At 39.8% G+C, this 25,128-nt stretch overlaps 2 protein-coding genes and 1 non-coding gene across 5 annotated transcripts in view; all 3 read left to right on the top strand.

Annotated features, from left to right (window-relative positions):
- The first annotated feature begins 90 nt into the window (after positions 1–90).
- Positions 91–6,143, top strand: LOC100764866 (cytochrome c oxidase subunit 7B, mitochondrial). Its single transcript, XM_027432980.2, has 3 exons — positions 91–247; positions 3,889–4,013; positions 5,940–6,143. The coding sequence occupies exons 1-3, from the start codon at positions 208–210 to the stop codon at positions 6,015–6,017; spliced, it is 243 nt and encodes an 80-aa protein (XP_027288781.1). The 5' UTR covers positions 91–207; the 3' UTR covers positions 6,018–6,143.
- LOC113837712 lies at positions 5,336–5,442 on the top strand. The gene has a single exon (XR_003488434.1). It is a non-coding gene; the product is annotated as a U6 spliceosomal RNA (small nuclear RNA).
- Positions 6,144–10,418: 4,275 nt separating the features above from the next.
- Positions 10,419–25,128, top strand: part of Atp7a (ATPase copper transporting alpha) — a 118,238-nt gene continuing 103,528 nt past the window's right edge. The window contains exon 1 of one of the 3 annotated variants that reach the window (XM_027432881.2): positions 10,419–10,559. The gene's annotated coding sequence lies outside the window, so the exon portion shown is untranslated. The remainder of the gene's footprint in view (positions 10,560–25,128) is intronic. The other 2 variants (XM_027432878.2, XM_027432879.2) reach the window with 2 other exon arrangements.

Genomic DNA, 25,128 nt, shown 5'->3' with positions numbered 1-25,128 from the left:
TTCCCAGAGGTCTTTCTTTTTCCTCGCCAGAAACAGGATCACAATTTCTATAGGTCAACTCCCAAATCTCGCGATATCTTACCAAATATCATACGGAATCCCCAGTGAAAGCCATTTTGTTTTTCAGGGCTCTTTGCAAGGGTATCCCGGGCGAATCTGCACCGAGGCAGTAACTGTGGTCCCTGCAGTTTCAGCTACTTCTCCGCGATGTTGCCCTTCGCCAGAAACGCACTAAGCCGTCTCCAAGGTGAGCATATAATGTGGGCGAGTCCTTACAGCAGCCGCGGACCCCTGTGTCCTCGTGCTTTCATGCCCTTTTCCTCTGCCAGCATCCTGCACTTTTTAATTCTAGGTGCACGGTCCTCTGGGTGTTCTCAAGTCACTGGGGTGGTAGCCGTGACAGTGGCTTTATCATCCCGCCATTGTGTTCCTGCATTCTCATTCCTCAGGGACCTATGATTTCCAGGAAGAACGCTCGGCGGACACATCACTTTCCTTAAGTGATTTTCTAAGTGATTTGGGAGTGTATCTGTCACCCCAAACAGAGGAACTGATCTTTATACCGCAACGGTGGCAGTAAACCAAATCTACCTCACCTGGATTCATAGCAAGGGAAAACCCTAAGTGGTAGCCTGGCAGCTTTATTCATCTGTAGTTTATTAACGGACTATTAACTAGCGGGAAAACTCGTAGTCATTTTCCCCTGTTTGAAAGTTAAGCAAGTACATGGAAATTTGAGACTAGCAGTATATATGGAGAATACATCGGATTGGAGAGAAAAAAAATCATTTTCATAATTGCTTTCCCTTGAAGGTGACCTTCAGTAATGTGTAGAGGTGACCTTGCACAACTACCTTTAGCTTGCTTTTCTAGCCATGTTTTTATTTTTATTTTACAGAGACATTAGTAGTATCACAAATTGTGTTGTAAACGCTGAAGTACGGTAGGAATAATTTAAAAAATAGAAGCCCATCTGATTAATATTCTACAAGCTGTGTTTTTTTTTTTTTTCACTTTGGGCCAATCATTTAACTTTATGAACTTGTTTTCTTGTTTTTTGCAAAACAGATTAGTAAATACATATTTCATAAGATCATTAAGCAATCTCTGTCATTTAACACCCCCCTCCTTGTATAGAGGAGAGACTTAAGGATCCACATGGCAAATCAGTGTTGCTTGGTAATCTCGATTTATTTGATCTTTAAGTGATTTAGGGATTTTTTTTTTTTTTTGGTTTTTCGAGACAGGGTTTCTCTGTGTAGCTTTTTGGATCCTATCTTGGCACGCGCTCTGGAGACCAGGCTGGCCTCGAACTCACAGAGATCCGCCTGTCTCTGCCTTCCAAGTGCTGGGATTAAAGGCGTGCACCACCAACGCCCGACTGATTTAGGGATTTTTATGTTACAAAAAAAGGTTATCTTAAAAGTTTGTTTCTCTGTGTTTTGTTTCTTAGTATATAATTCCTATACTCACCTTTAAGTGTTCTAGGGGCAGAATACATTATGAAATGTTTATGAATTTGCTTTATCTGCATGTGGCTGTTTTCTGAGGGAGGGTCTCAAGTAGCCTAGGCTTAAAATATGGAGCCAAGGATGATCTTCAACTTCTGATCCTTTGCCTCCACTGGGATTACAGGTACTTAGCACCTTTATAGACTTCATTTTGTGTGTGTGTGTGTGTGTGTGTGTGTGTGTGTGTGTGTGTGTGTGTGTGTGTTTGTGTGTGTTTTGTGTGTGTTTTGTGTGTTTGTTTCTGTGTGTTTCTTCAGCATTATAGATCAAGTCCAGGGAAAGTATGGCAAGTCCTACACCAACTGAGCTACATTTCTCTGGGTGGGACTGGTTAAAGGTGAAAATGAAAGGTAAGTAAAACAGCTAAAGAACTGAAAATAATTATCACGGTTTTACCAATAGAGACCATTATTTTTATTTTATTTTTGGGAGGTGATGAGGTTTAAGCCCAAAGCTCTGCCACTAAACTATAACCCCAGCCTGAAACTATTATGTTTTTAAGTGGTAGTTCGTGGACAGCATTTTTATTTTGTTTTTATTTTTGAAATGGCTTCACTCTTGTCCAGGCTGGCATTAAATTTGAGTGCAGTTTTTCTACCTTAGCCTTCCAAGGGCTGACAGTACAGGTGTGAACCACCACATCTGAAATCAACAGTGCTCTTTTTCCACTATATCTGTAAGCACCCTTAGATACCCTTAAAACAATAAGGACATGATACCCAGGTTGGAGAAGAAAAACAAAAACAAATAGCTTTTCTTGGTATTTACCAACTCTTTCTAGTTTTGTTCCTTATTAACATGCCTATATACCTTATTCTTTATCAAAACTAGAGTGGCTTTCTGGTACAGTAGATCTATCTCTGTCCATTTTAATTCCACTTTTCTACATATGTATAAACAAATGATCTCTCCCATTCAAAGTACTCAGTTAATTCTACTTCCTTATATTACAGTGAATTTTGTCTTCATATATAATACTCACTTCTAGGCTAGAAATTACCTCATGATAAAGTATCTTACACATTTTTATGTATTTTAAAAATTATTTTTATTTCATATGTATTCGTGTTTTGCCCGCCTGTATGCATGTGTGAGGGTGTCAGATCCCTTGGAACTGGAGTGACAGACAGGAGTGAGCTGCCATGTGGGTGCCAGGAATTGAACCTGGGTCCTCTAGAAGAGCAGCCAGTGCTGTTAACCACTGAGCCACCTCTTTAGCACCCTATACTCAATTTTTTTTGAGACAGGGTCTCATGCATTTTAGGCTGACTACGGATCCTGCCTCCACCTTCCAAGTGCTGGGATTAGAAATATGCCTGTTTATATACTTATTATATAATCAAGCTTTATTCATTACTAATTATTTTAAAATTTAGCTTACCATAGTTTGGAGGTATTTTGTTGTGATTTTAAGGTTATAAACATTCGGTGGGCATTCTGATAATTTTGAGTTTATTTTCCCTTGTATATTTTAAATTATTGAGCAATGTTGAGTAAATTTTAGTGAAAATTGAAGTCATAGGTATTCAAATTAATGAGTGGTATTCAATAAACCATTACTGACATGCACCTCCAATTCTTCTTTTCCTCCAACTATTTTTTGAGACAGGGTGTTGCTGTATAGCTCTAGCTGACATGGAACTTACTATGTAGATCAGGCTGGACTTGAACTTAACAGATTTGCCTGCCTCTGGAGAACTTAGATTAAAAGATGTGTGCCATCATTCCTGTCCTCAAACTTTATTCTGAACACTTTCAGGAATCTAGAAAATTGAGAATCGGTGTGAAGAACATTCACCATTGTGTGTTAAGATTTTGTTGTGTTTGTTAAAGCCTGCTTCTGTCCATGTATCACATTACCATATCTATTTTTTTTTGAGACAGCACATTTCTCTGTAGCTCAGTCTAGCCTAGAATTCACTGTATAGCCCAGGTTGACCTTAAACTCGTCTCCTGTCCGATTCCCAAATGCTGAGATTACAGTTGTGAGCCTCAGGGAGTGGCAGTTTAATCTTATTTTCAGAGCACTTGAGAAGGTGCTTACTTCTCTTCTTTTTTTTTTTGAGACAGGTTTATCCCTTGCTGTCCTGGAACTCTCTCTGTAGGCCAGGCTGGCCTCAAAAACAGATTTGCCTGCCTCTGTCTCCTGAACACCAGGATCAAAGGTGGCGCCATCACCTCCAGGGTACTTGTTCTTATGTGTAATGTGGTCAACATTTAGGACAGTCAGTTGAATTGCATAGTAATATGTAGGGTTTACTACCTTTGCTTTCCTGCTTGGCAGATGTATTCTCTCAGTTTTAATAATTGACATATCTATATCTATCTATCTATATATATATATATATATGTGTGTGTGTGTGTGTTCTTTTTTAAGTTCGAAGCATTCAGCAAGTGGTAGCAAGGCAGAGCCACCAGAAGCGGACACCGAATTTCCATGACAAATATGGAAATGCTATATTAGCCGGTGGAGCTCTATTCTGTATTTCTACATGGACATATGTAAGTACTAATATTGGTTGGTTATTTCTTTTGCAGTGCTAGGGATTGAACTAGGGTCTCTGTCATGTTAGCAAATGCTCTACCATTGAGCTGTACTCTCATGCTCAGTGGTTTTTCATTTAGATATGTTTTATTTTCATCTAGTCTATGTATTGGAAATGTTAAATTTCTAGCGAAGGAGGGATTTGAAAGACTGTCTGATCATCTACCCAATGTAGGTTATGTCTTCATTTGCATTCAGCATTCACTTAGCTTCTGTTAATGTTTCTAGTAACAAATTGCTTGTTGGATCACAAGGCAGCCCTTTTTCATATTGTGTAGCTGTTAGAAAGATTTTATCTGTGGAACCCAAACATGGTGGTATATGCCTGTAATGCCAGCCCTTGAGAGGCTTACACAAGAGGATTGCAAGTGTGAGGTTAGTCTGGGCTATGTAATGTATCTTTAAAAACATTCTAATGTTGAGTTAAGTACACTTTCCACATGATTTGTACATCAGTTAATTGCAGTACAGAAATTGTGACCCATCATATTTCCATATGACAGCCATCAGTTAAAGGATTTTTATCATAAATTGTAAAGTACATGCTTAACATTGGCTGGGCCCTGGGTTCAACCCACAGCACCAAAACCAAATCAAACCAAACAAACCCCCAAAACATTAGCATAGTGTCTTTAATTTGTTAAGATTAAAACATTTGTAGGTGTATTGGTCAGAGTCTTATTCTATAATTTCTGGATTTTCATATTTTGAGTCACCTTCCTGCATATATATCAGTGATCAGATTTCCTTCTAAAATTCTGTAGTGAGAACTGAAGCACAAGCCAGTGTAGTTGGAGTTATCTGCAATCCCAGCACTTGGGGAGGCTGAGGCAAGTAGACTGAGAGAATAAGACCAGCTAGAACTATAGCAAGTTTGAGGCCAGCTTAGACTACATAGTTCACTTTGTCTCAGAAACAAAACAAAACAAAACCTGAGTATAATTTTCTTGATAGATGAAATGTAACTTGTTTTCCATATTTTAGGGCTCTGCATCTGTTGCTTAACAACTTATTTTTCAGTTACTCTATTTTCTAGTTAAAAGAGGTAATTTTGAAATTTTAATAAATGTATTTTGGGTATAAGTAATACAGATTGCTGAGTGAAATGACACACGTTTATAATCCCAACACTAAGGATGCAGGAGGATCAAGAGTTTAGGGTCATCTTCACCAACATATCAAGTCTGAGGCTACCCTGAGCTACATGGAACCCTAATAAAACAAAAGGGACAATCCAACCCTTGCCTGAAATTAAAGATACTGTTAATTTTGGTGCTGGGTGCCCGCTTCAACAGCACATATACTAAAATTGGAATGGTACAGAGAAGATTAGCATGGCCCCTGCACAAGGATGACACACAAATTCGTGAAGTGTTCCATATTTAAAAAAATGGTGCTAGGGGCTGGACTCGGGATCTTGAGTATCTAAGCATATGCACTAGCCTTGAGTCAGGTATTAAAATAAGTTCTCTTAGGTAGTTGTGCTTGACAGAGGCAATATATTTTGGAGGGGAAGAAAATGAAAATTTAATTTTGAATTAACAATTTCAAAATTTATTTCCTTGGTCTTCTACCTATGTTCCTAGTGTTTAACAGCCAGATGTGGCTAGTGACTCCTGTATTGGACAGTGCAGATTTAGAACATTTCCTTCAACTCTGAACATTGAGTTAAGCAAACTGCTCTGGAGAATAAGACAGCAATTAGATTTGACCTCTATGAAAAGCACTTTATCCCTGGTGACTTTGTGTTTGTTATTAACCCAAGGAGCAGAATTCTTTGTAATTTTGAAAAAATAGTTTCCAAATTGAGAATGGATTAAATATGTATGTGGTTAAATATGTGGTTTAAATATGTATAACTGACAGCTTTTTAATTCTTCCAGACAGTAACACAAATTGGAATAGAATGGAACCTGTCTCCGGTTGGCAGAGTCACCCCAAAGGAATGGAGAGATCAGTAGTCATGCCAGCTGGTATAATAATCAAGGAATTGTTGCAAAACCAACATAAGTGATGCCAAGTCAAAGAATCATGTATCCATTAAAATATGGCATATTGAAAAAAAATAAAGTACCTTTCAAACCTTCGTTTTAGGTTTTGTTTTTTTTTTTTTTTGCTTTATAAGTGAAGCCAAGTGTGATGACTTTTCATCTATTTAAGCATTGTACTTGAGTTCAAAAGTTGTACTGTCTCTTAAGATGCTTTTTTCCATGAAGTGGTGTGAGGGCAATCTATGATCTGGAAGGCAACTTTATAGTAAGCTGAAATCACAGCTAGTGAATAATTAACTACAGACTTGGGTCAAGAGTTTGGTCCAGGTACCTTATGCCTAGGTAAACCTCATGGTTATATTGTGAGTTGGCATTAACTCCTTTCCTCTCCTGCTTAGAAAATTTAGACTGTCTCCAAAGCCAAGTGAATAATGGTCCTGTAAATGTGTGCTAGCCCCTGTAGCATATTGACTGAATTAGGTGGTGAATTTTTAGAGTAATCCTTAATTTCTAGGATCTGTCGCATACTTCCTAGTTATTGTTGCCATAGCAATAAGAGCATCTATTAATCATGGGTTTAAAGTGATAAATTTTGATAGTTGACTCACTGGCCTCTCCTGTTGTTTTTCTGTAGTTCTAGCAGTATTATGTAACATATACATAATTGTCTTGAGTTTTGTGCATGGCACTGAACTTGCTGTATAAGATGTCAACTAAATGAAACGTTAATTGAATCACATGCTCCATTACTTCTTTTGGTTAGAGATGTAATCTATAGTTACATTTATAATGTTCTAGTAAGCAGAACATGGAATTCCTGTCAAGTAGCATTATTTGTATTAGTTAACTTTAGAGAATTCTCAGATCCAAAACTGAATTATAGAAGTTGTCTTTAGCAATCTCTAAATTTACCTGCTGAAAATTGGGCATTCTGCTTACTAAAAGATTGTAAGATTTGTACTTGCAAGGTTTATAACTCTATATTGCTACTATTTGATAAAATATAAGTTGTGTGTGGTGCCATATACCACATGATAGGGAGGCAGGAAGATCGCTGCAAGTTCCAGGCTAATCAGGCCCTATATAGTTGAGATCCTGTCTCAAGAAATGAAAAAACTTGAACATTTTCATGAAATCTGTAGAAATGTTCAAACTAGTATTAACCCATTCAAATCCAAATTAATCTGAAATATGATTAAACAAGATGTCTTAGCATGTTAGATCTACACCTTTTAACCTCAGAACTAGCACTCATTTATGATGAGGTAATGTTTGCTGTGATTTGGTCTCTAATGTGGGTAAATGATAGTTGTCAGCTGCTTGTAATAGTTTACATTTACTTAATTTTTGTGCGTGTTTGTGTTCACATTCATCCCAGTTCACATGTGAGGGTCAGAGGACAACTTGGAGTAGGTTCTCATTTACCTGTAGTTCCTGGGGAATGAACTGAAGTCACCAGATCTGGCAGTACGTATACTATCTACTGACCCATCTTGTCCTCCTTTGATGGATGATGTGAACACTACCATAACCACTAGTAGAAATGAAGCAATAGTTAATTGGTTCTTGCCGCCCCCCAATATTTTAACCTTGGTGCTTTCCTGTTACACTCAGGCAGCTTCTACCCTTTCAGGAAAATGTCAGTTGTACCTCTAGCAGTTACTTGGAATTTTATTACCTGGTATTGGGAGATCACTAAATTAACTTCTCTGTTATGTATTTTCTTTCTTTCTTTCTTTCTTTCTTTCTTTCTTTCTTTCTTTCTTTCTTTTTTTGGTTTTTCGAGACAGGGTTTCTCTGGCTTTGGAGGCTGTCCTGGAACTAGCTCTTGTAGACCAGGCTAGTCTTGAACTCACAGTGATCCACCTGCCTCTGCCTCCCGAGTGCTGGGATTAAAGGCGTGCACCACCACCGCCCGGCTCTGTTATGTATTTCTATGGTTGAAGAAATGAGACACTACCTCAGAAGCATTGCTAACCCTTTAAAATTCTTTTAGGGACTATGAAGTACTTTTAGATTAAGGTGAATGCCATAAAGTCCTGTTTTTAACTGTACTCTGAAATGGAATTGTCATGTATTTTTGGTTATTTAAATTTATTAAGCTTATCAAGTACAAAACACTTATTTTCAGAATACAGATGTTGCCCTTTTTTGGTTTTGTTTTTGTTGTTTTTGAGACAGGGTTTCTTTGTGTAGTCCTGGCTGTCCTGGAACTAGCTCTGTAGGCGAGGTTGACCTCAAACTCACAGAAATGACTTGATTCTGCCTCCCCAGTGCTGAGATTAAAGGGCATTCGCCACCACAGCCCAAAGATGTTGCATTTTTTTAAAGTTAAAAGATTTGTTCTCTCTGTGTGCCATTGCATGGAGGTGCCAGTGGAGGCCAGAATAGTATTGGATCCCTTGGGGCTGGAATTACAGGCAGATGTGAGCCCTTCTGGGAAGTACTCTTAACCACAGGGCCACCCCAGCCCCAGATGTTTCCTTACCCTGGGGACTTCATTAAGAATATATTAATGTCATTGGAGGTACTTAATATTTACTGAACTAGCAAACCTAAACTTACTGAAGACATTGTATTATGAAAGAAAGCACATTCAATATAATAACTATGAAAAGAATGTTAATATGCTTGAGCATTCATGGGCAGTAAAGAGGATGGAAACAAAGGTGACATTTTATAGTGAGGTAGTAGGGGACAATCTAGATTAACTAGAGCAGTAGCTGACCTGCTATCCTGCTTCTCTAAAGCTGGTTTCCTGGCTCCTACCTACCATAGAGTGAATTTTTATTTTATTTGTTTTGTCGAGACAGGGTTTCTCTGTTTTGCTCTGGAGCTTGTCCTAGAACTCACTCTGTAGACCAGGCTGGTCTCAAACTCACACAGATCCCCCTGCCGTCTGCCTCCCGAGTGCTGGAATTAAAGGCTTGTGCCACCAATGCCCAGCAAGTGAATTTTATTTAACAGTTCAACGACAATTGTATTGATGGGGAAAAGTGGTCAAAGGTATCAATAATGAATAGTGATATTTTTGTTTTTGAATTTCTTTAACACCAATCATACTGCACTTACAACTCTGTTGATATTTGGAAGCCTACTTTAAAGTCACCTCAGTTTCTTTAAAATTTTAAAGTTATGTGTACATGTGCATGGGTATGTGCACATTTGGGTGTTGGTGGCCTTGGAGCTCAGAAAAGGGTGTTGGGTCCCATGGAGCTGTAGTTACAGGCGGTTTTGAACTACTCATGGAAGTTGGAAACTGAATAAGGATCCTTTACAAGAACAGTATGTGCTCTTAAACATTGAGCTATCACTCCAGCCACTTTTTATTTAAAAAATTACTTTATTATATCTTTTTGTTTGTAGGAGTTCTCTTCCTTCACCAGGGATGGAGCTCAGGTCAGTAGGTTTGGTGGGAAGCATTTTTACTTGCAGGGGAATAAACTCAAAGAAATGCCAGCCACTAAGCTATACCTCCAACCCCAGTGTATAATTTTTGAAAGGTGTGTGTGTGTGTGTGTGTGTGTGTGTGTGTGTGTGTGTGTGTGCACACGTTCCTGCGTGCAAGCATACATGTGGAGTTAGAGGACAGTTTACAGCAGTCTGTCACTTGTGTGGTTTTATTTTTTTCTCTGTTCTGCTTCCTTGTACTTCTGTGTGCCTCATGTAGGCAGTGCCCTAGAAGGCCAGAAGAGGGCATTGGATTCCCTAGAACTGGAGTAAAAATTGGTGTGAAGTACTTACCATTAGTTCTCTGGAAGTCAGTGCTCTTAAATACTGAGCTATCTCTCCAGTCTGGAGGAAAAAAAACAATGTTTTTTTTTTTTTTTTTTTTTTTTTTTTTTTTTTTTTTTTTTGAGACAGGGTTTTACTCTATACCCTAGTCTGGCCAGGAACTCACTATTTAGCCCAGGCTGGTTTCAATTGGTCATCCTCTTGCCTCATCTTTTCCTTTGCTGGGAATACAGGCAGGAGCCACCATGTCAAACCACGATTATGGTTTTTCCTGTCTGGAGTTAGTTTAGTAAGTAAACACAGTTTGTCAGGTCTGCGATATTTTATGCTCGACAAGGATGAACTATAGAAGGTTTATGGCGAGCCCTTGCTGTTCTTCTAGTACTTTTTCCCCTTTCTGTTGAGTTTGTATTAGGCACTGGGGTTGGGAGCCGAGGGGGTACTGCAAGCGCCTAACCCATCTCGGCCGATGCTGCGTGCGGGCAGCAGAGGGCGCACGGAGCTCAGGGCGCGCGCTCTCATTCACGTGACGTGGACCATTTTTCCCTTGTCGGCCCAGCTTCCGGGCTCGAGCATCACCCGGAAGTGGGGGCCGCGGAGGAGGGCGGGGCAAACGTTATGGGCTGGGGAGGCTGGGGTTGGGAAAGCCGTCGAGGGAGGAGCTGCGGCCGCTGGCGCCCAGACTCTTCAGTGTGTGTGAGCACGGAGCCTGCGTGCTGGTAGATCGCTGCCTCCCTGCTGAGTTCCAGAGCTCAAACCCCAGCTCCGGAGACCCAGGTGAGTTCCCCAGCGGCTTCCCGTTGGCAACTTCACTGGAGGGCCCGTTTTGTCAGTTTACTGTCTAGAATAGTGAGAAGGTCACTAGACTTAAGCTGGGGCAGTATCTAAAGTCCTTCAAAACTCACCTATTTAACCACGCTTAGGCTTTACGGGACAGAGAAGGGAGGTTGGGTCCTGTTTTTTGTCACTTTGTTGTGCTTTCCTGGAGAGAGTATTCTGACCATCTGTGGCCTGTGTTAGTTAACTGTCCAGTCTGTCCGCACTGAACTTCTTGTGGACTGGGATCTTTTCGTTGTGACATTTCTTTCTACTTTAGAAACTGAGGTTCTGAAGACCACCATCACTGACTAAATGTTTTTCGGAAACAGGCATTTGGCTTCTTGTCACGCTCTGGGAGCATAAGCTAAACGGAGACTCGGCACCCCTTCGTTTTGTTCTTTGTGCTCCATTTCTAGTAAAGTTACAGCCATCCCTCTCCCACCCTGCGACGCCTTTCTGAGGCTCTTCCTTGTCTCTTTTCCCCTCTTCCTCTTCCTCCTCCTTCTCAGTCCTGGGGATTGAATTCTGTGCCTACAACATGCTGGGTTGCATCTTACTTTTGACAATTTTGTTGTAGATGCCGAGGTTATTTTAAACTCGGACAACGCTCATAGTTTTTTACAAGCCAATATTTTTCTAGGATCTGAACTTTGTTTTAATTATAGCCTCATTATTGAGTAATAAGGCTTTGTATTGAGACACTGTGTGTAGATCATTGAATTAGGTGATACTGAGGTGTGAGGGATAGGGTGATGCCAAATTGAGACATTTCCTAGACTCAAAAGAGTTTGCAATTAATTGAGTCGAATTCAGCTATGAAGACTGTGGGTTCTAGGAGCCCCACTAATTGGATAAACAACTTAAGGTTGTTTCTACCATCCATCTTAATGAAAGATTATTTTCAATAGAGATTTTAGTTTTTTAACTTCAAACTTTTCTTGCATCTATGGTAATCACATAAAGGTTTTATTGTTGTACTTGACTTTCCTGCAGTGGAGTAGGAAAGAAACACACAATCTCCTAGTCACTTAAAATCTCAGTAACATATATTACAACCAGGAAGTGTTGTAAGAGTATGTGGAAAGAAGCATTTGAGCTGGTCTGGAAAAGTGAATAACACTTAGCTCTGTAGGGATGGAATAGTCCAGGCATAAAAATACTGGTAAGATGACACTGTCCATCAACGTCTCTATTTCTAACAACCACCCTTTCAAGATTTCAAGAGGGGAAAAAAGATGAGGGATGAGGAGGTAGTTAGGAGGTAAAATGTTACCTTCCTATGGACAAGGCCCTGGGTTCTATCCCTGGCACCTTGAAAAATGTTAAAAATACAAAAGAAGTCATGAAGGATAGTCATATAGAATTAATTGTTAATCCATAAATGCCTCCATGCAGAAAAAATAGAAATGACAAACATAATGAATGTATGAAGTTTAATGGTAATTTCCCAAATTTGAAAGACACAAAAGCAGGTAGGCATGGTTTGTATGTGGGATCAAGTCTTGCCTTCCCCTTGTTATGTTTCTTTGTTGAACCTCAATCATTTTTAATTCTGATTATTGAGCCCTAATTTGCAATAACTTAAAAAAATTATTGGTGCCAGGCTTTGGTGCCTTTAATCCCAACACTCAGGAGGCAGAGGCAGAGATAGACAGATCTCTGAGTTTGAGACCAGCCTGGTCTACGGAGCAAGTTCTAGGACATGCTCCAAAGCAATACAGAGAGACCCTGTCTTGAAAAACAAAACAAAACAAAAATATTGGCAGCTGGGTGTGATGGCAAACACCTTTGATCCCAGCATTCAGGAGGCAGAGGCCAGTGGATCTCTGAGTTCAAGGCCAGCCTGGTCTACAGATAGAATTCCAGAAAAGACAGGACTACACAGAGAAACATATATTATATGTTTGGCATCGAGTAACATTTTTTAAAGCAGTTCCAATTTCCCTGAAAGAAATCCTTGCATTTCTCCTCCAAATTGATTTCTCTCCTCATTTTACTAATGTAATAAAAACTCTTCAAACCAGTGTTAGATCTTGATTTGTGGCCCCAAGCCAATGTTAAACACTATTTTCCCTGAAGGATAGGTGAACATCTTTTTTCTTAATACAGAAGGCTGCTTTCTTTGAAAAAATGCATAAAAAGCAGTAAAATTTGTTTTGGGATAAGGGAGAGGAGGTAATGATGGAGAAAGAAAGAGGGAGATAAAGTGGAGAAGAAATGGAGAGAGCTTCAGTATATCACAGGTAACACATTGTAACCTGTACTCCTATGAGGGCTCCAAAAGCAATACATTCCTTTTTAAAAAGTATAAATTCCTTGTTAGAACTCATTTTTATCTATATACTATATTGAGATTTTCTGATTTTCATCTATATACTGTATTCAGATTTTCTTGGCAGATTAAAAATAATTAAAAATTTTGACATTACAGAGAATGAAAATATATTAATTTTCCAGTTAGGGAAGTCAATTGTAGAGAGTTACTTGTCTGAGCTGATACAGTCCCTAGCATAGATGAAAATAGTATTTACAAAAAAGGCAATACTATTTGCAGTTTTCTCCTAAAATCCCCTTTATCTGTCTTTGTTAAAGGGGCAGTTCAGGCTTTCCAAGTATTTTTGTTCTTAAAAGTTTTTTTGAGGCTGGGTCTCTCATTATGTAGCCTTGGCTTTCCTGGAACTCACTGTATAGACCAGGCTGGTCTTGAACTCACAGATCCATTTGTGTTTGCCTACTGAGTGCTGAGGTTAAAGGCATGCAACACCATGCTTGGAAAAAATATTTTGGGGTGGTGTGTGTGTGTGTGTGTGTGTGTGTGTGTGTGTGTGTGTGTGTGTGTGTGTGTGTGTCCTTTGAAACCAGGAGAATGTGTCTGATGCTTAGAGCTGAAGTTACAAGAGGTTGTGAATTTCCTGCCACTGGTGCTGGGACCCCAACTTGGCTCAGTAAGTGGTGATCCTTCTCTCCAGGCCCTTTTTTTTGTCTTTTGAGATAGGGTTTCTCTGTATGAAGCCTTAACTGGCCTGGAGTTTGCTATCTAGATTAGGCTAGCTTTAAATCTGGCAGTGATTTTTGACTATACCTCCCTGAGTGTTAGGATTGTATATATCACCATGCCTTTTTAAAAATGAACATTCTGCTTTGATTAGCATCCTGTCAGAAAGGTGTTTTTTTTTAAGATTTTATTTATTTATTATGTATACAACATTCTGCTTCCATGTATATCTGCACACCAGAAGAGGGCACCAGATATCATAACGGATGGTTGTGAGCCACCATGTGGTTGCTGGGAATTGAACTCAGGACCTCTGGAAGAGCAGCCGGTGCTCTTAACCTCTGAGCCATCTCTCCAGCCCGAAAGTTGTTATTTTTAAACATTTAATTTATTCATTTTTTGTACATGTGCACATGTATGTGGGTGTCTGTATGCAAAAGCTCATATGTGGAGGTCAGAGAACAACTTGGAGGACTCCAGTCTCTCCATTAACATTGAATTCAGGTTATCAGGCTTGGTGGCAGGCACCCTTACCAGCAGGGCCATCTTTGCTAGCTTGTTATTTTCTGTTCTTTTTGAGACAGTGTCTCATGTAGCCCAGTCTGGACTTGGACTCCTGTTTCTCTTGCTTCCATCTTCCAAGTGATGGGATAATATATGTCAGTGTTTTGTTATTAAAGGAGAATATTTCCTAGGACTTAAGTAAAAATACAAATGAGTCAGATAGCTGGTAAACATGGCTAGAGTATTTCAGTTCAAACTATCATTCTGACAACTGTAATTCCTTTACTTCTTGATCTTGGTCTGTAGGTTGCCTTAATGTGATATAACTTACTTCTGGGTGTGCTGGTATATGCTTCATTTCCAACACTTGAGAGGCCAAGTCAGGAATATTAAGAGTTTGAGGCCAGCCTGGACTACATAACAAGACATAGTCTCAAACAAACAAACAAACAAACAAAAACTTGCATACATAACTCATTGAGGTAATATGGCAAGAAAAATACCAATATTTATTTAGAATGTGTGTCATTACAGAGTAGGTGCTGTGTTTCTGGTTTCATAAATATGTTCCTATGTTGTCCAGCATTGTCAGCAAATTGATTTCCTCATTTTGTGAGTTCAAATATGATGGATCACACAAATACTTCTTTTCTTGATAGAAATGAGGATAAAATATCCCAATTTTGAACTGATTATATGTACATTATTACATGTTGTCTGATTGTTTGGAATTGTGCAGCTATGTGTAGAGGATTTGAAAAAATTTACTAATTTTTACTGTACCTGGTGTAGAAGTGCAGTTTTTCACATGTATAATCAAAAGGGCATTTAAATGGATTATTTCACATAGCAGGGGTATTATTTTAGCTTGGCTATTTCACTTGCTGATTTTGTTTATAAAAAGCAGTGTGTTTGCTGTATGCTGTTGTGATTGCTGCTGCTTCTGCATGTGCAATTGATACCACAATTGAAGAAGAGAGGGAAGGAAAAAACTTGAGTCACTTCCCTCTTCCACTCCTGGTGGACAGTCTGTCTGCAGAGCTCTATGTGCCTCTTGGCATTAGGAAGAAAATCATTTCTCATTTCTGTTCTCTGTCTCTGTGTCTCATGTTTTGGTGGTGAATATTGAGTCAAGTCTTCAGGTACATACTAGCCAAGTACTTTCCCACTGAGTTATATAGCCCTACTCTCCCTCCTCTTTGCTTCTTTTTTTTTTAAATAAGAATCTAAATTTTATTTACTTATGTTTGCATACATGCATGCAGTGCTAGGAATTGTACATCCTAGACGAAAGCTCTACCACCTAGCTATATCCCCATTATTTTTCAGACAGTCTCACTATGCAACTTCAGCTAGCCTGGAAGTCACTTTGTATCCCTGGCTGGCTTTTTTCCTTAGCCTCCCAAGTACTAAGCCTGTGTCACCATGCATAGCTGGGTTCTACTTTCTTGGGTTTTCATCTGATATGTGCCACATGCTGCTCAGGGGAAAGCAAATTGAAAGCGCTATTAAGAGCTGAAAACCCATCCATCAAAAGATCAGAATAGAGAAAACTGAAAAGTTGACAGCCCCCTCTAAAAACATTCTTAGAACTCTCTAGGAGAAATTTGTAGCCAGTAGTGTGATAAAGTTTCTTAAAAGTAGCTCTTAAGGGCTTTGGATGTAGCTCAGTCATAGAGCATGTGATTAACATGTGAGGAGGATTCCTGCTTTCAATCCTTGGCACATGGAGGACTTGATCTTACAGCTAACCAATAGTTACAAAACCCTCAGTTGATAAGAGTTCCAACTGTGTGTGATTTCCTTTGTGGTAGAATAATGGAAGGTATCTAACATTTGTTTGGAGACAGGATCTCATTAACTGGTCTAGATGGTCCTGGATCTCACTGTGTAACTCAGCCTGACCTCAAACTTCAGATCCTCCTGTACTTACCTCCTGATTGCTGGAATTATGGGCATATACCATCACTACTATGCTTGGCATCTCTAATGTTTAGGTTGATAAATCATTTGCACTAAAGATGATGGTAATGTTGATTCTTTCTCCTTTATTGTGATGCTAAATATATAACCTACTTTATGAGAGACAAATACATTCCCTCTGAACTCCAACTCTAGTAGAATTCTTTATTTTTGTCATGGGGGGAGCTTACATCTCTTTTTTTAATTTGAATTAGAAACAAGATTGTTTTACATGTCAATCCCCAGTTCCCACTCCCTCCCCTCCTCCCCTACCAACCCCCAACTTATACCATACCTATCACATATCCTTTCTGCTCCCCAGGGAGGGTGAGGCCTTCCAAAGGGGGTCATCAGAGTCTATCATATCCTTTGGGATAGGGCCTAGGCCCACCCCCATGTGTGTTGGCTCAGGGAGTATCACTGTATGTGGATTGGGCTCCCAAAGTCCACCTATGCTAGGGATAAGTACTGAACTACTACAGGAGGTCCCGTAGATTTCCAAGGTCTCCTCACTGAAACCCATGTTCCTGGGGTCTGGATCGGTCCCATGCTCTTATGCTAGCTATCAATCTGGGGACCAAGAGCTCCCCCTTGTTCAGGTCAGTTGTTTCTGTGGATTTCACCAGCCTGGTCTGGACCCCTTTGTCCATCACTTGTTCTTCTCTGCAACTGGATTCCAGTTCAGTTCAGTGATTAGTTGTGGGTGTATGCTTCTACTTCCACCAGCTACTGTATGAAGGCTATAGGATGGCATATAAGCCAATCATCAATCTCACTATCAGGGGGAGGGCATTCAAGGTAGCCTCTCCTCTGTTGCTTAGATTGTTGGTGTCATCCTTGTAGATCTCAGCCGTTTTAGATTCCTCTATTGAGAATTGTCTATTTAGTTCTGTACCCCACTTTTTAATTGGATTGTTTGGTGTTTTGGAGACTAGCTTCTTGAGTTCTTTGTATATTTTGGAGGTCAGCCCTCTGTCAGATGTGGGGTTGGTGAATACCTTTTCCCACTCTGTGGGCTGCCGTTTTGTCTTACTGACTGTGTCCTTAGCCTTAAGAAGCTTCTCAGTTTCAGGAGGTCCCATTTATCAATTGTTGATCTCAGTGTCTGTGCTACTGGTGTAATGTTCAGGAATCGGTCTCCTGTACCAATTAATTCCAGGGTATTTTCCACTTTGTCTTCTAAATAGGTTCAGTGTGGCTGGATTTATGTTGAGGTCTTTGATCCATTTGGACTTAAGTTTTGTGCATAGCCATAGGCTTGGATCTATCTGCAGTCTTCTACGTCCCAGCATCCAATTATGCCAGCACCATTTGTTGAAGATGCTTTCTTTATTCCATCATATGAATTTAGTTTCTTTGTCAAAAATCAAGTGTTCGTAGGTGTGTGGGTTAATATTAGGGTTGTCAACTCTATTCCATTGGTCTACCTGTCTATTTTTGTGCCAATACCAAGCTGTTTTCAGGACTATAGCTCTGTAATAGAAGTCAGGGACGGTAATGCCTCCAGAAGTTCCTTTATTGTACAGGGTTGTTTTGGCTATCCTGGGTCTTTTGTTTTTCCATATAAAGTTGAGAATTGTTCTTTCAAGGTCTGTGAAGAATTGTATTGGAATTTTGATGGGGATTGCATTGAATCTGTAGATTGCTTTTGACAAGATTGCCATTTTTACTATGTTGATCCTACCTATCCAAGTACATGGGAGATCCTTCCATTTTCAAGTATCTTCTTTAATTCCTTTCTTTAGAGACTCAAAATTCTTACGGTACAGGTCTTTCACTTTTTTGGTTAGTGTTACCCCGAAGTATTTTACGTTGTTTGTGGCAATTGTAAAGGGTGATGTTTCTCCGATTTCTTTCTTCACCAGTGTGTCATTGGTATATAGTAGGGCTACAGATTTTTTGAGTTAATCTTCTATCCTGCAAATTTGCTGAAGGTATTTATCAGCTGTAGAAGTTCTCTGATAGAGTTTTTTGGGTCACTAATATAGACTATCATATCGTCTGCAAATAGTGAGAGTTTGACTTCTTCCTTTCTGATTTGTATTCCCTTGATTTCCTTTTGTTGTCTTATTGCTCTAGCTAGAACTTCAAGGACAATATTGAATAGGTATGGAGGGAGTAGACAGCCTTGTCTTGTCCCTGATTTTAGAGGAATTGCATTGAGTTTCTCTCCATTTAATTTGATTTATTTTTCTTTTGGCTGTTGGTAAAGTGGGATTATCTATTGCCTATATTTTTCTGGCTGTAGTTAACATCCTTGGGTTTCAGTTTTCCTTCCAGAACTTTCTGTAGGGCTGGATTGGTGGATATGTATTGTTTGAATCTGTTTTTTTTTCATGGAATATCTTGTTTTCTCCATCTATATTGATTGAAAGCTTTGCTGGGTATAGTAGTTTGGGCTGGCATCTGTGGTCTCCTAGTGTAGGTAGAATACCTATTCAGGACCTTCTGGCTTTCAGAGTTTCCATGGAAAAGTCAGGTGTAATTCTTATAGGTTTGCCTTTATATGTTACTTGACCTTTTTCCTTTGCTGCTCTTAATATTTTCTCTTTATTCTGTATGTTTGGGGTTTTGATTATTATGTGGCGAGGAGACCTTTTTTTTTTGTCCAGTCTATTTGGTGTTCTGTAGGCTTCTTGTACTTTCATTGGCATGTCTTTCTTTCGGTTGGGAAAGTTTTCTTCTATGATTCTGTTGAATATGTTTTCTGTTCCTTTGAGTTGGATTTCTTCACCTTCTTCTATACCTATTATTCTTAGGTTTGGTCTTTTCTCGGTGTCCCATATTTCCTGGATATTTTGTGTTAGGGATTTGTTGGACTTAAGTTTTTCTTTGGTTGATGAGTCTATTTCTCCTAGTGTATCTTCAATTCCTGAGATTCTCTCTTCCGTCTCTTGTATTCTGTTGGTTATGTTTGCATCTGTAGTTTCTGATCATTTATCCAGCTTTTCTATTTCCAGCATTCCTTCAGATTGTGCTTTCTTTATTGTCTCTATTTCAGTTTTTAGGTCTTGAAGTGTTTCCTTGAAAGATTTGTTGATATCTTGTATTTTTTGGTTTGTTTTTTCTTCCATTTCTTTAAGGGATTTTCTCATATCCTCTTTGAGACCCTCTATCATTTTCATGATGATGTTTTTAAGGTCATTCTCTTCTGCTTCTGCATTGTGATGTTCTGGTCTTGCTGGTGTATGGTCCCTAGTCTCTGGTGGTGTCATATTGGTTTTTCTGTTGTTGAATGTGCTTTTATATTGTCTTCTTCCCATCCTTTCTTCTGGTGGGTGTAGCAGGAGTCTCTTCCTCTCCTGGTGGGTATGGGACCAAGGTTCCCTTCTGGTAGATGCAAACAGTTCCAATACTCTGATGTCTGTCCTCTTCTCCTGGACGGAGGCGTGACTGTTACCAGGGCCTTGGCAGTCTCTGGGTGAGCTGGAGCCCGCTGGCTGAGTTTGAATTCCGTGAGCAGACCTCTGGAGTCAGGTGTCCCCGATTAGGGCAGGGGAACACGAACTGGAAGCAGCCCCTGTCCTACCTGGGCCGGTGGATGGAGGCGGTACTGTTACGGGGCCTTGGCAGTCTCTGGGTGTGCTGGAGCCTGCCGGCCAAGTTCCGTAGAATTCTTATTTGTAATAATAAACTAGTATTAATTCAATTTTATATTAATCATTAGTAGTATACTAGTAAACATAATAGCAAGTTTAGGCTATAATTATTAATAAATATAGTACTAAAATAGTAATATCAGTATCATTTGAATATAGCCAATTTCATTTTGACCAAAAATGTTTTCTGATATTTCACTTCTTTCATAAAATTATTTCTTTTTTTTTTGTGTGTGTGTGTATGCCACATGTGTTTAGATACTTGTGACGTTCAAAGCGCCTGGGGTCCCTTGGTCCTGGAGTTACAGAGAGTTATGAGCTTTCTGATATGAATACTGGGAACCAAATATTGGTCCTCTGGAAGAATTACAGTGCTTGTATGTAACAGCAGAGGTATCTCTTTAGACATCTCTTTTAAAAATATATATTTATTTCCAGGGGCATGGTAGCTTACACTTTTAATTCCAACACTCAGAGGCAAGAGCAGTCAGATCGCTGTGATTTTGAGGCCAGCCTGGTCTACAGAGCAAGTTCCAGGCTAGCCAGGGCTATACAGAGAAACTCTGTCTCAAGAAACAACAAAAATTAATTTTATTTTTATTTATGTGTATATGTGCACATGTATGCAGGTTCATGAGGAGGCCTGGAAAAGGCATAGGATCCCATGGAGCTGGATTTACAGGTGGTTGTGAGCCTCCAGATTTGGGTGCTCGGAACTGAGCTCTGGTCCTCTGTAAGAGCAGTGTGAACTCTTAACCACATAGCTCTTTTTCTTCCCTTTGAGAAAGGGTTTTACTCTAAGCCTAGGGTTCCTGGAGCTTATTATGTAGCCTGCTTCAGCTCCCAACTGTTGGGATTGCAGGTTACCACACATGCATTTTGTTTGGAGATTGGTTTTCCTGTAGTCCAGAATGGTTTGAGTTTAGTATGTTTAGTATGTAGCCAAAGGTGACCTTGAACTCCTAATCTCCCTGCTTCTGCAATGCTTCGATTATAGGCATAAATCATCACTCCTAGCTTCCCATTTCACTGTTAATTCAGCTATCTATTAAGTTTTAGTTCCAATTTATAGCCACAATATCTTTTTTCTTCCAGAGACAGGGTTTCTCTGTGTACATCTGGCTATAGCCACAATATCTTGATAGTAGTTTTAAATCACAATTATAAATATATTATGTATCAATTATATATCTTCAATATTTTCCATCTAGAGCACATATATTTCTAGGTGGGACTATTAATTTGGGTCATGAAAACCATGTAGTCTTCAGATATTTTTCCTTTTGTTTTTTTTTTATAGTGAGTTTTACTTTGTAGTCCATAATAGCTTAGAACTCACTGTGTACAGAATGCCCTTGAATTCAGTAGCAGCTTCCTGCTTTTACTTTCATTATACTAAGACCTAGTTTTTTAAATGGTTTTTAAAGCCTTAAATCTACTGTGTGATGATTGCTAATAGGAGATTTATTTTTTACTTTGTATAATTTGACATTTAGTCCAAAAGTCTGATTAGAATTGTCTAAGAGTTTGTCCACAGTGATTATTAAAAACATAACCCACAAATTCCCATATTTTAACTCTAGAACATGTGCTAAGTCATAGGATCTTGAATCTTTTGTGTATTTTTTGTGACAGAGTCTCAGCATGTAGGCTGGATTAGCCTTGAACTTGGAATTCTGCTACCATAACCTCCCTAGTGCTAGGATCATAGGCACATACCATCATGGACTTGCAGGGCTTATTTTTTTCCTTTTATACCATAATTTTTATATTATATATCTTTTTTCCCCCAAGAAATTATTTTTTATTAGTTCAAATTAGAAACAAACCTGTTTCACATGTCAATCCCTTCTCCCTCCCCCTCCCCCTTCCCCTAACCCCCATCAGCTCCCCACCTTATCCCCCTCTGCTCTCCAGGGAGAGCAAGGCCCTCCACAGGGTATCCCCAAAGTCTGCCACATCATCCTGGGCAGGGCCTAGGCCCTGCTCCATGCTTCCAGGCCAAGAGAACATCCCTCCATGTCGAATGAGTTCCCAAAGCCCCCCCCCCCTCCAGGGACAAATATTGATCCACCACTAGAGGCCCCATAGAGTGCCAAGGCCTCCTCACTGACATCCATGTTCAGGGGTATGGATCAGTCCCAGGATGCCTCCCCTCACATCAGTCTGGGGTCCATGCAGTCCACCCCCACCCCCCCCGCCGGTCAGGCCAGCTGCATCTTCAGGCCTCACCAGCCTGGTCCTGACTTCCCCCCTCCCTGCTCCTCACTCCTCTCTCTCTGCAACTGGGCTCCAGAGTTCAGCTCAGTGTTTAGCTGTGGGTGTCTGCTTCTGCCTCCATCAGCCACTGGATGAAGGCTCTAGGATGGCGTATAAGGTAGTCATCAGTCTCATTTATAGGGGAAGGGCATTTGGGGTAGCCTCTCCACTATTGCTTAGATTGTCAGTTGGTGTCATCCTTGTAGATCCCTGGAAATCTCCCTAGTACCAGGTCTCTTGAACATATAATGGCTCCCTCTGTTATGGTATCTCTCATCCTGCTCTCTCCTACTCTTTCCCCGACTCAACCCTCCCACTCCCCCATTTCCTCTTCTCCCCCTCTCTTTCTCCCTGCTCCCTCTCCTCTACCCTCCGAGGGTCCATGTATTCTTCTCTTAGAGTCCTCCTTGTTTCCTAGTTCCTTTAGTGATGAGGATTGTGGGCTGGTAATCCTTTGCTCTATGTCTAAAATTCACATATGAGTGAGTATATACCATGTTTGTCTTTTTGTGACTGGGTTACCTCACTCAGGATGGTTTCTTCTAGTTACATCCATTTGGCAGGGCTTATTTTTATAATTGTAAGCAATAGGGACTAGAATAGTTTGATTTGAAAAAGAAATCTCGCACTTTGTTGTTTGTACTTGGGTAGGGGGTCTTTTTTAGGTTCTGAGGATGAATCAAGGGCTTTGTACATGCGAGGCAAACTCTGTACCACTGGACTAAATAACCAGCCCAAGATTAGATATCTGTCACCAGGACAGATTCTATTTCCAGACACAGCATGAGGATAAATTGGGGTTTAAAAGCACTCAATCTTGGCTTCAAAGCCTGTGCTCTTACTTAACATAAAGGAATTGTAATTTTGGTGTCATTGTTATTTTGAGACAATAGTTTTGCTGTGTTGTTTAGGCTTGTCCCAAACTTCTCAGTTCAAGCAGTTTTCCCACTTCAGCCTCCCAAGTACCTGTCAGGTACCCCCCACCATGCCCAGTTTAGATTTACTTATTTTTATTTACTTTTATTGAGACAAAGTCTTACTATATAGCCTAGGCTGGTTTACAGGCTAGGAAGTATGATTTGAAAATACACAGGTAAACCAAGAATGCTTGTGCATTCCTATAACACTATAGAGGCAAGAGGATCAAGAGTTCAGTTCCACGTTGTAGCAAGTTTGAGGCCAGCATATGGGATATGAGACTATCTCAAAACAAAACAATATACAAAAAACCCCACCCAAAACAAAAAACTCCACATAGATAAGAACTGAATGTGGCAGCTCACACTCATAATCCTAGCATTTAGAGGGCTTGAGGTAGGAAGATTGCCTGAGTTTGGGGCAAACTTGCACTAAATAATGAATTCCAGGCTACCCTAAGCTACAGAGAAAGACTCTGCGGGAAAAATTGGGATAGCTCATTTCCTTGTTACCTTCAAATTAATTTCAAAAGTAAGAACCTGTAATTTCCTTACTCCTGGTATAGGTAATAGTTTAAAGCATATCACCCTTCTTCATATTTGTAGAGTGGGGGACAATAACAGTACCTACTTCCTTTGGCAGTGAGTTAACCCTTACAATGCTTGAAGAACAGTGCCTGCAGCCAGGTGGTGGTAGAACTTACATTTAATCCCAGTACTCATGCAGCAGAGCCAGGCGCATCTCTGAGTTTGGGGCCAGCTAGGGCTACACAGAAACCCTGTCTCAGACAAACCAAAACCAAAGCCAAAAAAAGAAAAGCGCTTGGTCTGAAGTAAACATACAATACATTTCAGTTACTACTACTATTATTTTAATGTTATTCATTATAAAAGTAATTTTAGCAACCTATGTAGTAAAATTGCAAATTATAGTTCTGCTCTACTATCAATTTAGTAGACTGTAGGAGCTATATACTAATCAATACCCACAAGCAATAATTAATTTCTGCATTATGCCACAGAAAAGGGAAAGCTGATATTGGGAGGACCCAGGAGCCAACAGTACACCTACTATTTGAACCTGCATCTTGGAACTCATGCTAACTAGCAGATGAAATCACCATGATGCAGTCATTCTACTTCCCTCCCAAGAAAACCTGTAGCAATATGCTTGTGTAATCAGCAAGCCACAAACTCCGGGGCATCAAGATTTTCCAGATGCTTTCCTTAGTTGCCAAATGCTCAATCACAGTTCTGCTTAATGAGTTTTGAAATAGAAAATATGAGCAAGTGAAGAGTCCTGGACATCTCTAACCTAGTGTGCAAAAATAACTATTCTCATAAAGTTGCTGTAGACAGGATTCTCATGCAGTACATCTGTATGCTAGTGTTTATGGTGTGTTTCCTGTGTGTCCAGTTTTACTTATACCCTGTGAGATATGCAGAGATTTGCAAGATGTCTGGGCTCTAAGGGAGCCCAGCCAGGGAAAGAAGTCAAATGCAGAGAAATTAGGTATTAGGCTGAGATAGTAGTTCTGAGGTTTTTTGACATTACAAAAGAAAGTGAGTGGGAGTGTTTGACATGCCTGTTCATAGTGGAGGTGGGACTTCAGTTCCTTTACTTACTCAACAATGATTGTTTTAACCAAGTAGCCACCCTGCTCACTAGGGATATGCTAGTGAACACAATGGACAATCGTATCTATTTGGACTTAATAAATTAGTCAGTGATAGGATTTAAATATGAGAAAGACAATGTTCTAGATGAAGAGTCAGAAAAGAATGAGGAGATCAAATAGTGTGTGGCTTTCAGTGAAGGACTTGCCAAGCTGGAATAGGGACTTTATGTCAATGCAAAGCATTGGAAGGCTTTGGATTGTTTAAGTCTGTCAGACCAGTGTTTCAGAGAGGGTAAGAAGTGTGGACTTTGGAGTCATATTGCTTTGGTTTGGTCTTATCTCTGATTTGTTTTCCAAGTTTAAAATTTTGTTGTAAATTTTTCTCAAGGACAAACTTCATAGACATGATATTTATATCAAGCGATTGGGTTCATTAACCTTAGGATCACAATGTATTAGACGGGCTAATCAGTATGTACATGAAGTGCTAGTGAGGTGTCTTAGAGATCAGTATAAACAGAAGGAAATTAGGTGGGGAAAGAAAAAGATCTATACTGTGTGATAGTCATTAGGGTGCCCAATGTTTTCAAGCAAAACAGTACATTTGATTAGTCTGCCTGCCTGCCATCTTTCCTTCCTTCCTTTCTCTCTCTCTCCCTCTTTTTGTTTGAA

Source organism: Cricetulus griseus, chromosome X (genome assembly GCF_003668045.3).
Source record: "Cricetulus griseus strain 17A/GY chromosome X, alternate assembly CriGri-PICRH-1.0, whole genome shotgun sequence".
Classification (NCBI taxonomy): Eukaryota; Metazoa; Chordata; class Mammalia; order Rodentia; family Cricetidae; genus Cricetulus; species Cricetulus griseus.
The sequence above is the reverse complement of the archived record's forward strand: the minus strand, read 5'-3'. Positions and strand labels throughout refer to the sequence as shown.

What these genes read in the sequence shown, in the direction of transcription:
- LOC100764866 (XM_027432980.2), top strand. Translation starts at nt 208, where the DNA reads ATGTTGCCCTTCGCCAGAAACGCACTAAGCCGTCTCCAAG. An exon ending in CGCACTAAGCCGTCTCCAAG is followed by an intron (nt 248 to 3,888) that starts GTGAGCATATAA and finishes TTCTTTTTTAAG; the next exon opens with TTCGAAGCATTCAGCAAGTG. An exon ending in GTATTTCTACATGGACATAT is followed by an intron (nt 4,014 to 5,939) that starts GTAAGTACTAAT and finishes TAATTCTTCCAG; the next exon opens with ACAGTAACACAAATTGGAAT.